Source organism: Hyperoodon ampullatus, assembly GCF_949752795.1.
Source record: "Hyperoodon ampullatus genome assembly, chromosome: X".
NCBI lineage: Eukaryota > Metazoa > Chordata > Mammalia > Artiodactyla > Ziphiidae > Hyperoodon > Hyperoodon ampullatus.
In genome coordinates, this window is record NC_136913.1 from 94,862,550 (window position 1) to 94,877,097 (window position 14,548).

General features: G+C 42.2%; 1 protein-coding gene across 1 annotated transcript in view; it reads right to left on the minus strand.

The window, feature by feature from the left end:
• Positions 1 to 14,548, minus strand: part of GUCY2F (guanylate cyclase 2F, retinal) — a gene marked incomplete at both ends in the record, with an annotated part of 80,229 nt that overhangs the window by 19,703 nt on the left and 45,978 nt on the right. Inside the window, 3 exons of the mRNA XM_079728097.1 lie at positions 3,160 to 3,309; positions 8,487 to 8,643; positions 10,926 to 11,102. Coding sequence (XP_079584223.1) covers positions 3,160 to 3,309; positions 8,487 to 8,643; positions 10,926 to 11,102 — 484 coding nt within the window. The remainder of the gene's footprint in view (positions 1 to 3,159; positions 3,310 to 8,486; positions 8,644 to 10,925; positions 11,103 to 14,548) is intronic.

Consider the following 14,548-nt stretch of genomic DNA (forward strand, 5'->3'; position numbering starts at 1 on the left):
GGCCCCTAAGGTAAGGGAATTAAGAACTCCAGTAAAGGGACTTCCCTGGTGGGGCAGTGGTTAAGAATCCACCTGCCAACACAGGGCACATGGGTTCGATCCCTGGTCCGGGAAGATCCCACATTCCACGGAGCAACTAAGCCCACGTGCCATAACTACTGAAGCCCGTGTGCCTAGAGCCCGTGCTCCGCAACAAGAGAAGCCACCGCAATGAGAAGCCCGTGCACTGCAACGAAGAGTAGCCCCCACTCGCCGCAACTAGAGAAAGCCCGCGCACAGCAATGAAGACCCAACACAGCCAAAAATAAATAAATAAATAATAAATTAAAAAAAAAAAAAAAAACTCCAGTAAATAGTTCAGGGCCTCATTGGGATCCTTCTGGCTGCTGGTACTTGAACCCCACTTTCAGTGGAACATTAACTGTGTATCAGACTATGGGCTGAGCACTTTGCATGGTCTCTCTGCTTCCAGCCTCGCCTTCAACAAAGCATTCTGAAAACATGGATTTGGCCGTGTCACTTTTTTGCTTAAAATCCCTTCATGGATTTTTATTACCCACAGGATAAAATCCAAGCCCCGACTATCTCTTCGGCTTATTTCTTTCTTTCTTTCTTTTTTTTTTTTTTTTGGTTGAAGAAAGATTTTACTGCACATGGAAGTTGGAGCTTCCATTTTCAAATTTAATGTTCCACATTTCTCAGAATAGCTTTATTATTTATTAATTTTTACTGGTGTATAGTTGCTTCAGCTCATTTCTTATCCCTAGTCCCCTCTCCACACCCTTGACTTTAACATCCTCATCATGAACCAAACCTTGCTTGCACCACCAGTGTGTCTTTCCCACCCCTGCCTTGGCTGTAACACTCCAACTGTACTGCTTTATACCATTATAAGTGTCCCCTTGCCTCCATGAAAGAATTTCAGTTATTGCCTCTGACTTCTCAGCTCCTTGTGACACCACACCTTCTGCTCTGTTAACCCAGGTTGGCCCATACCAGTAATGGTTTCTCCATCACATCTCTCACCCTGTCCCCAGTGCAACAGATTCCATGGACGTCGACCCCTTGGAGTGCAACCGCCCCATCCAACTCTCTGGTAGAGGGAGTCCCTTTCTGAGAACACCAACGAGTGAAATAGGTCACCTCTCTGCTTAGGCCCAGCATGATTTATGTCCTCGAGGAGCTCATGGTTCAATTGGGAGGATAAACAATGACCAGCAATATAAGTGCTCTAGCAGATATATGCACAGGAGAACACAGAGGGGACACCTGACCCACACTGAAAAGGTCAGAGAAGGTTTCCCAGTGGAGGTGACATGAGTTGGATGAGGCAAGGTGGGGAGAAGGTAGGGGCAACACGTGTAGAGGCACAGAGGTGGGAGGTGGTGATTTCAGGGCACAGCCAGTCACGTGGCTTAGCTGGAGTATGGGGAGTGACAGAAGATAAGCCTAGAGAGGTGGCTAGGGACCAGATTGTGAAGAGCCTTGTACCTCATGTGAGGAGACTGGGCTTCATTTAACTTGTGATGAGGAACTGTTGGGGGGGTTCTAAGTAGAGGAGTGAACTAAAACTCCGAGTAGGGCAAGAGACAACTAAGTATTTTAGGTTTGGTTTGGTTTGATTTTGCCGTTTTTAAATCTTTTATTTTGAAACAAATTTAGACTTCCAGAAAAGTTGTAAAAATAGTACAATAACTGCCTATATATCCTTCACTTGGTTTCCCCCTAATGTTAGCAACTTATTATTTTTTTTCTTTTTTGGCCATGCCATGCGGCACGTGGGATCTTAATTCCCCGACCAGGGACTGAACCCACGCCCCCCTGCAGTGGAAGCGCGGAGTCTTAACCACTGGACCACCAGGGATGTCCCTGAATGTTAGCAACTTATAAAACTGCAGTACAAAGGAAGTTAATATTGGTACAATACTATTACTAACCTAAAGTCTCTATTTGAATTTCATCAGTTTCCCCCAATGTCCTTTTTCTGTTTCACAATCCAATTCAAGATCCCATATCGTACTTAATTGTTATGTCTCAGTCTCCTCCAATCTGTGATGGTTCCTCATTCCATCCCTGTCTTTCAGGACTCTGACACTTTTGATAAGTACTGGCCAGTTATTTTTCAGAATGCCTCTCAGCTGGGGTGTGTCTGATGTTTTCTCGTGGTTAGATTGAGGTTATGCATTTTGGGGCAAGAATACCATGAGGGTGGTATTGAGCCCTTCTCAGTGCATCATGGCAGGGGTACATGATGTTGATGTACCTTGATCACTTGGTTAAGGTGGTGTCTGCAGGATCCTCCACTAATAAACTTACACTTTTTCCATTTGTAATTAGTAAATATCTAGTGATTTCATACTTTTAGAATACGTAAATATCCTGCTTCCCCTCAAATTGTGCCTGGTAGCTGAAGATTCTTTTTTTTTTTTTTTTTAAGATGTTGGGGGTGGGAGTTTATTAATTAATTAATTAATTTTTGCTGTGTTGGGTCTTCGTTTCTGTGCGAGGGCTTTCTCCAGTTGCGGCAAGCGGGGGCCACTCTTCATCGCGGTGCGCGGGCCTCTCACTCTCGCGGCCTCTCCTATTGCGGAGCACAGGCTCCAGACGCGCAGGCTCAGTAGTTGTGGCTCACGGGCCCAGTCGCTCCGCGGCACGCGGGATCCTCCCAGAGCAGGGCTCGAACCTGTGTCCCCTGCATTAGCAGGCAGACTCCCAACCACTGCGCCACCAGGGAAGCCCTGAAGATTCTGATGGGAGATAAGGATGAAAGACTATGGCGTGTCACAGGGAAAGAATGGGAGGACTTTTGACATCCAGGAGCATCACTGAGGGGGCACTGAAATGTCTGGCAGGGGGTGTCTCAAAGGAGTAGTAGGGGGCTGCTAAAAAAAGGACTAACATAAGTCCTGTAGGCCCTTGGCTTATGTCACAGTTTGGAAAAGGACCAGCTTCTTGGGTGAGGGTTATTTCTTCCAAATTCCTAAAGCTGTCTGGCTCCAAGTCCCACCTGCACACAACAAGGGCTGCTTGCAGACCAGCGGGCAGTTAGCACAAACACGGAATCGTGTTCTCTCTTCTGGCAAATCGCAGCAGCCTGTGTTGGCCTGATGATCTGGGTCATGGTGGGCTCCTGGTACCCTTTTCTCACCTCCCGCTTACCTTTGGCAGGCAGATCCATCATGCAGAATGGGGTGCCCCGGACCATCACTTCTTGCATGATGATGGCAAAGCTATAGACGTCTCCTGCAAAAGAACGTAGCCTGCTGCCCCTCGGGGCTCTCAACAGTTCAGGGGCCATCCACAGCAACTCTGAAAAGAAAGCATTGTGTAATGAATACAGGGCGGATTAACTGACAGCATTTGCAATGCCCTCCAGGGCTCCAAGGGTGCTGTTTCATTGACTGCTTTATATTTTTATTAAGACAGACTGGCATGCTAGTGCCTCCGCGCTCCCCCGCCCACCTCCCACTGGAGTCTGAATTTATGAATCTAAGGAATTACTCTCAGAGAAAGCATACTACTTTCCCCACACCAGGACCATGCAGGCAGACACAGCGGAGGTGTGGGGAAGGGCAGAGAAGCTCGAAATAAAAAAACTATCTGGTGCTGACTTTCTTGCTCTCTTGAGCCTGCAAGTAGCAGTTGGCAGGCTTCCAGGGAAAGGCGAGTGCACTGCCCGACTGGTTGCCATGGATCTGCTGTGTGCTGAGATCTATATGTGTCTGATAATTTGACTATGCTGGGGCTCGAGGAGTCACAAGTTGCTTTCTCCAGGTCTTATCTAAGAGGATTAGAGGAACCCCAACTCTCCTCTGTTCCTTGCAGAGCAAAAGGGTGCAGCAATTCCTTCAACTCAGTTCTGTAAATATTTATTGAGGATTTACTATGTACCAGGCACTGTGCTAGGACAGGGGCAGTGCCAGAGATGAATTAGACCTTGCCTTTGCCCTTGCAGAGTTCACAGACCAGTGGGCAAGACACACATGTGTACCCCTAACTGTAATACAACAGAGATAGTGATGAGGGCCACTATATAGTGTAAGGAAATGAATCTACTAAAAGCCAATATTGAGCACCCACTGTGTGCTCTGCTGCATTTCAGACCCGAACAGGGAAAAAAAGATATTATCTCTGCTTTCAGAGAGTTATGGCAGAGACTCAGAAATTTGGGGCGAGGGCCCCTTAAGCAATATATAAAGAAATACCAGTTAATAATATAAATTGAGTAGTCAAAAGTTGGAGGGAATGCTTCATATTGAACCATATGAAATTCCATTTCTGTAGATCAAAAATGGTTCAATATTGGCAATTCCATGAGGTTCAAGCTAATAAAAAAACTGAGCTGATCAAATTAATCCAGGAAGGCTTCCCGGAAAAGTTAAAGGAGCTTGTTAAGAAGGTCAAGGATGCAGTTTCCTAGAGCCAACGACAGGGTAAGGGCTTTGCAGGGAGAAAGAACAGTATGTGCAAAAGAACAAGAGGTAGAAAGGAGCAAATTGCGGATGGGGGTGCTGGTAAGCAGATTAGCTTGGCTGAAGAGAAGGGCTCTGTTAAGGAATAATGAGAAATGAGAAATGGGGTTGATGAAGTGGGGGAGGGAGGGTGGCTGGAAGAATGAGGGCAGAAGGTGAGAGGCCCTGAGAGCCAAATGAAGGCATTTGGAGTGAATACAAAAGGCAGTAGGGGTGCTGGAGCTGGAGAGGGATTTGATGAAAGCTGTGTTCGGGAAGATTAATCTGGCAACCTGCACAAACTGGATTGAAGAAGGAGAGAGGCTGGAATCAGGGAGACCGGCTAAGAAGCTATTACAGTAAGAGCCAGAGGCGAGGTGAAAGGGGCCTAAATGGGGGCAGGGGCGACAGCAGCAGGATGGGGAACAGAGATACAGAGGTAGGCCACAATGGACAGGGAAGGGACAGGGCTGGGGATAGGCTCAATATGCTCTTCTGAGGGGAGAGAGGTGGAGTAAACAGCAGGTTGATGTCCAGATAGGGAGGCTGGAAAAGAGTGCCTCCTGAGGGTGAAGGTGGCATGGAGAAAGCGCTAGTTAACTTTTCATCTTGTCAAATTTGGGGTATTGGGAAGGGAGCCCAAAGGATAAGGTCCTATGAAGCAGGAAGGAGGATAAAAGGTCAGAGATGATTTTGGTTTGTTAGTGAAACCCAGGAAAGAGAAACTCACCCTGGAAATTCTTACTTTGAGCCAACTCTGATCAAAATGGTGCAACAGGGAATTCTAGCCTCACCCCCAATCACATACTCATCTCTCTTTGCCCTCCAGGTGTCCCCAGCATTTGTCTCCCAACTCGCCTGCCCCACCACCCCTGTGAGAGTCTCTGATACGCTCACTATAGTGGTTTTGCCCTTTTGTCTCCTCGCCTAGGAGAACTGATATTTGCAAATAAAGCCAAAAAGATTGAATAATACTTTAGTCAAAGGAATACATTTCTGACCATGGGATTTCAGGCATATGGTTTTGGGGGGAGGGAAAATGGTATGCAGCTGCTTCTTCCTGGCATCCTCTCTCCCTGCACATTTAAAAGCACAAGAAGGAAAAAAAAAAAGCACAAGAAGGGAAAAGAGGACATGACTCTCTGGTAAAAAGCTGGGTTATTAAATACAATCACTACCAAATAGTATTTTCAGAGAGCACTTACATGTATGTTGTTAATGGCTAAAATGAGGCTTTATCTGCACTATACTTATGTAATTGAGAGTGAGCAGTAATGAATACACTTAAACCTGCCCCCATTTCCCATTCCCACTCCAGAGCCAAGTAAGAGCCACTACCTACCATTAGACTTGAACTCTCAGGAAAAAAAAAAAAAAACTAGAAAAATCACTTTGGCTTGTTTTGTGTTTGCTGGAACTACTACTAACTCTTGAGTCCTGCTATGGTGATAAAATCAACCTTGGAGAGCCAGTGTGGTGTGGTACAGGAGAACACAGGGTGGAAGTCAAGAGACCTGGGTTCACAATCTCAACTTGGTCACTAATCAGCTCACCTTTCTGAACCTCAGTTTCCCCAACCATAAAATGGAAATTGAGCCAGATGATCTCCAAGGGCCTTCCAATGATAAGATTCTATTAGCCCTGTCGTCTAAGGTAGGGAGCGTCAAATTTCTTTATTTTATTTTATTTCATCCATTCATTGATTCAACAAACATTTACTCCACCAAGTATTGTGAAAGGCACCGAGGGAGGCAAACCTGTTTCTCACCTTCACAAAACTTACAGTTTGGGGAGGGAGAGAAAACAGCTAATTAAACATGTAATACCAACAAAATGTGGTATTACAACAAAGTTCAAAGCCTTAAAGGATCATAAAGAGGAGAATTTAGCCAAGCCTAAAGGGTCATGGCAAGTCTCTTGAATCAGTGGTATTTAAGTTGAGCCCTGTGGGAGGAGGAGAATTTAGCCAGACTCAGATGAGTGGGTAACAGATTAGGAAGGGAAGAGTGTCCCAAGCAATGGGCACAGCATGTGTGAAGTTCTGGAAGTAAGAGAGAGCCTGGTGCAAATACACAACTGGAAGGCAGTCAGCATTGCTGGAGCATAGAGACAGAGGAGGGAGTGGTTAAGCACAAGAGGTCCTCATGGCCCAGACCATGAAGGGCTTGTAAGCCACGTAAGAGAGTTAGAACTTTATCCTAAGAGCAATGGGAAGCCATTCAATGAACTTTGGCACAGTTGTAACATGATCAGATTTGCAGTTTAGGAAACTCCCTCTGGCTGCAGTGTGCGAAGAATGGATTGAGCATCCAGATTGCCCTTGCAATTACGAGAATGGAATGAAACGTTAAGAGGGAGAAACAGGGAAAGAGACAGACACAGTCCACCAAAAATAAAATAAAATAAAATAAAAATAAAAAACACCCACTGCAGCTCTCCTTTCCTCACTCTAAAACCAGAGTTTCTTAAGTTTGAAAGTAGCCAACCTGTGAATTCAATGGAATTCTGGGAAGCTGGACATTGTGTTTTATCTTTTATAGATGAGTAATTTTGACAGGAAGCTAAGTACTTCGCACTCTACAGCGGTCGTCCCAACATCCTAGCGCTAACACCAGGCAACTACTCCAAGCTTTCAAATTGGGATTAGCCAAATAATAACCATACGACTAAGTCGTCAACAAGAACAGGCCCACAGAGAGAAATAGAGGAAGAGAGAGACAGAGACGGAGAGAGACAGAGAAACAGAGACACAGAGGAAGACAACAGCACATGTTTCTATTGTGATTACCAGGAGCTTCAAGTCCTTCAAAGCATGGATGGGCAGAGAAAGAGGAAATTGTTATTAAATGTTTTAGTTTAACTGGGTGTAGGAGCTAGTCTTCAGAAGATCTGAACTGAATTCCTGGAACTGCTTGCTGCTAAGTAGCTGCATGATTTGGGCAAATCTTGAGACTCAGGTGTCTCATCTGTTAAATGAGCAAGTTGGACCAGATGACTCCCTAAAATTTCGTATTCCACTAGCTTTGTAAAGCTCAAAGATGATGCCACTGATGACTAGACTGTGTCTCTATCCGTGCATGTGTCTCTCTGTGTCCTCCGCTCTTCATTTCTCCTATAAAGTCAGCAATTTTAAAACTTATAACACCAAAGATCATTTTAAGAATATGAGTATACGTTGTCATTTTGCATCTCTCCCTCTCTGTGACTCTTCTGGGTTGTCTGTTTCTCTGTGTTTTTGTGTCATTATTTCTCTTCTTCCCCCTTGCAATACCGGTTAAAACTTCTAATGTGCAAATTTCCTATATGTATTTAACCCTATTCATTTTCTCTCCTTCTTACTCTTTCTCTATCTTCCTCCCTCCCTTCCATCAATTCATTCCCTCATAGTTCTCAATCACCCACTCCCAAACCCCATCTCAGATTTCTATTTCTTTGATCTGTTATGACCTCTACAGGCATTGTTTGGTGTTGCCACAGGTGCACTAAGTAGAAGACAAAAACACAAAGTGGACATTACAGGCATGCCTACCGATTTACTAGAAGGCCATAGTTCGGTCTGAAGCCATCCCACACAACCCACAGAGCATTTACTTGCTGGCGACCCCCACTCCTTGCTTCTTTCTCTCTGACAGAGACAGTGAGGGTAGGCTCTAGTGACATCCCATTCCAGAATGGGCTTTGTGGGAGTCCAGCTACCAAATTACCTTCCATTCAATCTGACAAGTATTTATTGAGCACCTACTGTGTGCCTAGCGCTCAGCAAGTTCCTCCAGGGACACCTGGGGTCTCCACACAATATAACCTAATCCTGCCACAGCAGGAACTCAACATTATTGCACTGGCTTTGTTCAGAAGGCTTGGCTGCGCTGAGATTACAGCCTGCAGACTTCATTCAACTCCTTTGGCTTGGAAATGAGGCTGCTTTTCAACAAAAGTGGGGAGTTGAATCAGCCTGAGGCTTTAATTCAGGGCATGTTCTCATTTGAACTTTGGAGTTACCTTGTGTGCATCAGAAGGGTACAATACATTGCTTACCTTCCGCAGAAGGTTCCTCTTGGGAGAGTCTTAGCGTTTCCAAGATGTCATTAAAGCCATAATCTGTCACTTTGAGTACAAAACGCCCATCTACCACACAGTTCCGAGACTTCAGCCTCCCATGAGCAAACTCTCTGTGATGTAAGTACTTCATGCCCTGCAGATGATACAAACAGGATTTATTTAGCAACTTATTTAACTATTTTGTGCTTTTAGAGCCACTTTCTGAGATTGTTAATGGCATGAGCTATTATGATCTAGAATTCAGCCTTTTTCTCTTACACACAGGCAAAGCAAAACTTTGACAACAAGAATCGTTTCCAGGTCCCTTCTAGCGTTAAAATTTTACGTTTTGTTGAAGAATCATATCTTGTGGGCATAAAGAACTGTGTGTTATTGGAAGATTTATTGACATTTCAAACACAGGATAGATCTATACATATATAATTGCCAAGAATTTGAAGATTCTGATTTTCCCCCAAAAGGTCTAGCCAAACTCTCATCTACTACTGGCAGGAATGGAAATTGGTACAGCCTTTTGGGTGGGTAATTTGGAAATAGCTATCAAAATTGAAAGTATGCATACCCTGTGACCTAGGGATTCTACTTCTCCAAAGAAATGCTTGCACATGTGCACACACACAAGAATGCTCCTTGCAGCTCTGCTTTATATTATATAATTGGATGTATAATAAATATCAAGAAGGGACATCCAAATTGTGGTACATCCAACCTATGGAATATTCTGCAACAATTAAAAATAATAAGATCAATTTGTATGTACTGATAGGGAACCATATCTAAGCCATAAAGTAAGTGAAAAGGAGTAAGTTGCAGAACTATGTGACAGTATGTATTTTAAACAACAAAATCTATAATGTATGTAAATACACAAAAAAAATGAATTGCAAGGCTAATCACCAAATTGTCAACAGTGATTAATTTGGGGGGAAGATATGAAGGAGGATTGAGTAATTGTCAGTATTTTCCCAATATATTTATATCACCTGATTTCTAAATTTAATTGAATGCATTATTTTTATAATTAGAAATGTCTTATTTTTATAATTTATATAAAATATATACAATTTATTTTTTATATATTTTTAATTAAAAATAGACAATAAAAAAGAAAGCTGAAAGCAAGAAAGCTGATACTGACTGCTACAGTTTGCTTGGCAACCTTATATGACATTCAAATGTGATCTACCAGGACTTTACCACATGGGTTTAATCATTCACATATAAATACATCCATTTTCTACTGCAGTCATCTTGGGACTGTTTATGCTGAGTCCTTTTAAGTATCTGGCTCTATTTTGCCGCCTGACACCCCTTTGTATTTGTATGCTTTACATCTTACACCCTAGGAAATTCTGTTGTCCCCAGTACTTCCAAGCAGAGTCTATAGTGGGGGAGATTTCTCCCTAGATGTCTAATGCTTGGGTTTCATTCATCACGGGTCTGAGAGGACTCATTTAGAGGACTCTCCCTTAACTCATGGGACTTTGCTTACAGAGTGAGTGGAAAGAGTATTAGAATAGGAATTAGGAGATTTAGATTCTATTATTAGCTCTTCCACTTAATAGCCAGCTGGTAAATGTTTATTGAGTATCTACTATGTGTGGTAGACACTATATAACAAAAACCTCATTTAGTTTCTCTGAGCCTCTGTAAAAGGAGGATAATCACACTTCTTTTATGGAAAATTGGAATGAGATAATGTCTATAAAGCTACCTTGAAAAGAGTTAGGCCACAATACAAGGGTCAAGACTGTGATTAATATACAGGAAGCTCAATGACTATTGGCTATCCAAATCAGCCCACTACAAGTGCACATAGACACAATTTTCATATCACTCTAGGGAGTTCATAGACTCCACTGAAGCCCATCCATGGACCCATCTGTGAACCCCGTTGGCTGTTAAGGGTCCTTGCCTCTGAGAATGGAGGTGCTGCCTGATAGAACCGATGGTCTTTTGGCTTTCTGGTTATGCTGAGTTCCACATCTATACCTATGGTATGGACCTATGCAAAGACCCATCACCTAGTTCTAGACTGAACCACCTTTTAGAACGTGAAAGCCAGGAGATGGGGCTAAGCAGAACCAAAGAGCCTGGGAATGAGCACTTTCCCACATCTGGAAGGCAGAGAAATGGGATGGAAGAAAGGATTGCTTAAGGCAGAAGAGTGCTCAATAGCTATAGGGAGTAAACACAAATCTGGCCCTCAAACGGGGGAGCAGGTGAGGAGCAAGCAAATTCTTTCTGTATCAGGACCTTATAACAGATATGGACAAAGGGGCTATGAGAAGAAGTGAGGGCAGACACAGGGAAGGAAGGTGGAGCATCACAATGACCCAAGGAAAGTGAAACATCCCAAAATATTGAAGTTCTAAACTACAGGGAAAATCTTGGATTTTCAGTCTTTCCATTAACCTTGATGAGATCCAGCAGGAGTGATGATTTAAACATCCAATCTAGTTTCACATCCTGATTTGTCAGTATGTCTTCCAGGCTCCTTCGGGAACAGAATTCTGTCACAATGGCAAACATCCCCGAAACATAGAAGAAGCCCACTAAAGGGTTAATATTCTCATGACGTAGGTCCTTCATCTGGAAACAGAGGGAGAGAAGAGAGTCACAGCTGTTCTGTCTCAATTGGAGCTGGGGCCTTCTTCCTGATTCTTTAGGGACACTGTGGAGTAGAGCTCAGTGACCCAGGAATACTAAAGAGGTTAGTACAGTAAGAGGTGGAATAGATTGTCTTTCCGTGAATATTCATCTATGCAGCATCTATTAAAATAAATAGCTTACATAAACATCAGGCCAAAGCTTACAAAATTTGTTTCAGAAGAAACACTTCGAATTTTGACTACATTTTACCTTTGTACCCATTCATTTTTTCCACTAATGTGAGAAGCATTTAGTGTGTATCAACAATGTCCAAGGCATTGGACTGCATGCTAGTGATATAGAGATAAACAAAATGAAATCAATATCCTGAAAGAGCTCACATATAAAGAATGGTGATAGACAAACAAACTGACAGCTGTATTTCCCTGTGAAATGGTTTCTTATGGGAGAACGCGATGCTGGTAGAGTTCAGATGGTAAGTATCTAATTCAGCCTGGGAGATCTGGCTTCCCTGAGGAGGTAATGTCTAGACCATCATGAAGCGCAAGTAAGAGCTGACCATGAGAAGGTCACATGATGGGAGGGGTTGAGAGCGAGAGCATGTTATGCTGAGGAAATTGCAACAGGTTTAGGGTGGCCAGAACACAGTGCAAAGGAAAGAATATGAGACACAAGGCAGGAGAGATAGGCTTCCCTGGTGGCACAGTGGTTAAGAATCCACCTGCCAATGCAGGAGACAAGGGTTCGAGCCCTGGTCCGGGAAGATTCCACATGCCACGGAGCAACTAAGCCCGTGAGCCACAACTACTAAGCCTGCACTCTAGAGTCCATGTGTCACAACTATTGAGCCCATATGCCACAAATACTGAAACCCGTGCACCTAGAGCCCGTGCTCTGCAACAAGAGAAGCCACCGCAATGAGAAGTCTGCACACCACAACAAAGAGTAGTCCCCGCTCAACACAACTAAAGAAAGCCCGTGTGCAGCAACGAAGACCCAATGAAGCCAAAAATAAATAAATAAATAAATAAATAAATTTATAAAAGGCTGGAGAGTTAGACAGGAGACACATCCTGTGCAGCTTTGAGAACCGTGCTATAGAATTCGAAATTAATATTACGGTCACTCAATAATTGTTATCTATTATTGTTACTTTTTAATGGGGGATGAGAGAGAAAAGGGCTCCATTATTGCTTCTAGATTTCTACTTGGATTCCTGGGTACATGGCAGTGATATACATCAATATAAGAAATTCAGGGATGTTTTAGTAGTGGATATATTGGTGCCCCACCTATATCCCCTTTACAGTGCATCCTGTAGCTGCTGTAAATGTTGGCTGGTAACTCACAGTTGCTCCATTCTCTGGAAGATTGTCCTAGAGGCTAAGCCAAAGGGGAGCTATCTTACTTGAAAGGTTGGGGCCCACCCACAGACCTCAGCTAATGATTGACTGACTGGGAAAGGTACAAAAGTTCAACTCCCTCACCTCAAAGTGGAACTCATGGTATAACTTGTGCTCCAGTATTTCTCCCATAAAATCATACTGAAGCTAGTCTCAAGCTGAGATCACATACTTGCCGAGCTTTTACTTCTGCCTTATCCTGCATCCTCACTCCTCTTCTCTTGAGAGCATTCTCTCAATGAGTAATTTGAACAAGAATCTCCATCTCAGGCTCAGCTTTTAGAGAATCTGACCTAAGACAGTGGGAAAGCAAATTTTGGGTGATGGGGACAGCTGATTAATTCAGTTTGAGACACATTAAGAATGAGGTGCCTGTGGAACACCAAGGTGGAACTATTCCAAGGAGATAGTGTGTTCTAGATAAATAGACTTGGGAATTGTGAACATGTAAATGGTAGATGAAATCAGTGGGAGTGAGTGAGATAACCCAAGGGAAGCATATAAAATAAAAAGAAAAGGAGGGGGTGAATATCAACATTTAAAAGATGGGAAAAGGAAGAACTTCCTGCATTAAGACTTAGAAATGAGGCTAGAGAAGTGGAGAAAGGCTTATTTAGAACAACATTATGAACACCACAGGAAGAGTTTCAGGGAAGTGAGGTAAATGCCAGAAGGAATTTCAGGAAAATGTGATAAATACTAGAGAGGTCAGGTAAGATGAAGACAACTACACCTAGACACATCATAATTAAACTCCTAAAATCTAAAGATAAACTTATGCAGGCAGTCAGAGAATATACAAAAACCTCTTCATGATTAAAAAAAAATTCACAGAAAATCAGAAGTCAAAGGGACATGTATGAAAAAACCTTCAGGTAACATCAAACCCAAGAGTAAAACATTAAATTCTTTTCCTCTAGAGTCAAGAGCAAGACAAGGATGTCTTCCTTCACCATTTCTACTCAATATTGTATAATAGCATCAAAACACTGATGAGAAAAGTTAAAGAAAACTTAAATAAATGAAGATCTATACCACATTAATGGACTGAAAGGTTCAGTATTGTTAAGATGTCCATTTTCCCTAAATTGATTTATAAATTCATATAACCCCCTATGAAAAATTCCAGAAGGTTTTATTGAAGTAATGGACAAGTTTATTCAAGAACTTATTGAAAATTAAAATGAACTACCTTATCCAAAACAATCTTGAAAAAGAACAATTTTCAGGAGCTTACACCACTTAACTATAAGAGTTACTATGGAGCTGTGATAATCAAGATAGCGTGATATTGGCAGTAGGGTACACTAATGAGTTAGTGAAATAGAGTACAGAGTCTAAAAATATACCCACACATATATAGTCAGTTAATTTTTCACCAAGTTGAAAAGTTAATTAAGTGGAGAAAGGAAAGCCTTTTTAAAATAATTGTTACTGGAACACTGGATATCACTATGGAAAAAAAAATTAACCATGACCACTATCTCAGTCCATACACAAAAACTAATTCAAAATGGATCATAATCCTAAATCTAAAATCTTGGAACTGGCAAAGATTTTCAAGCCACAAAATAAAATCATAAATTGGATTTCCTCAAAATTAAAAATTTTGCTCACCAAAACCATTAAACAAACAATCCACAGACTGAGAAAAAATATTGTAAAACATATATCTGACCAAAGGAAGGTTATATAAAGAACGTCTACATTTCAACAATTAAAAGGCAAAACTCTCAATTTTTTTTAAATGGGTAAAAACGTGAACAGACAATTCACAAAAGAAGATATACAAATGAATTATATACACATGAAAAGATGCTCAATAACATTAGTCATCAAGAAAATGCAAATTAAAACCACAATAAGATAACATTTTATACACCATAGAAAGGCAAATATCAAAAAGACAAATGTTGCTGAGAATTTAAAGCAACTGGAACTTTTGTACATTTCTGACAGGAGTGTAAAGTATTGTAACCAATTTGGAGACCTGTTTGGATGTTTCATATAAAGTTATACGTA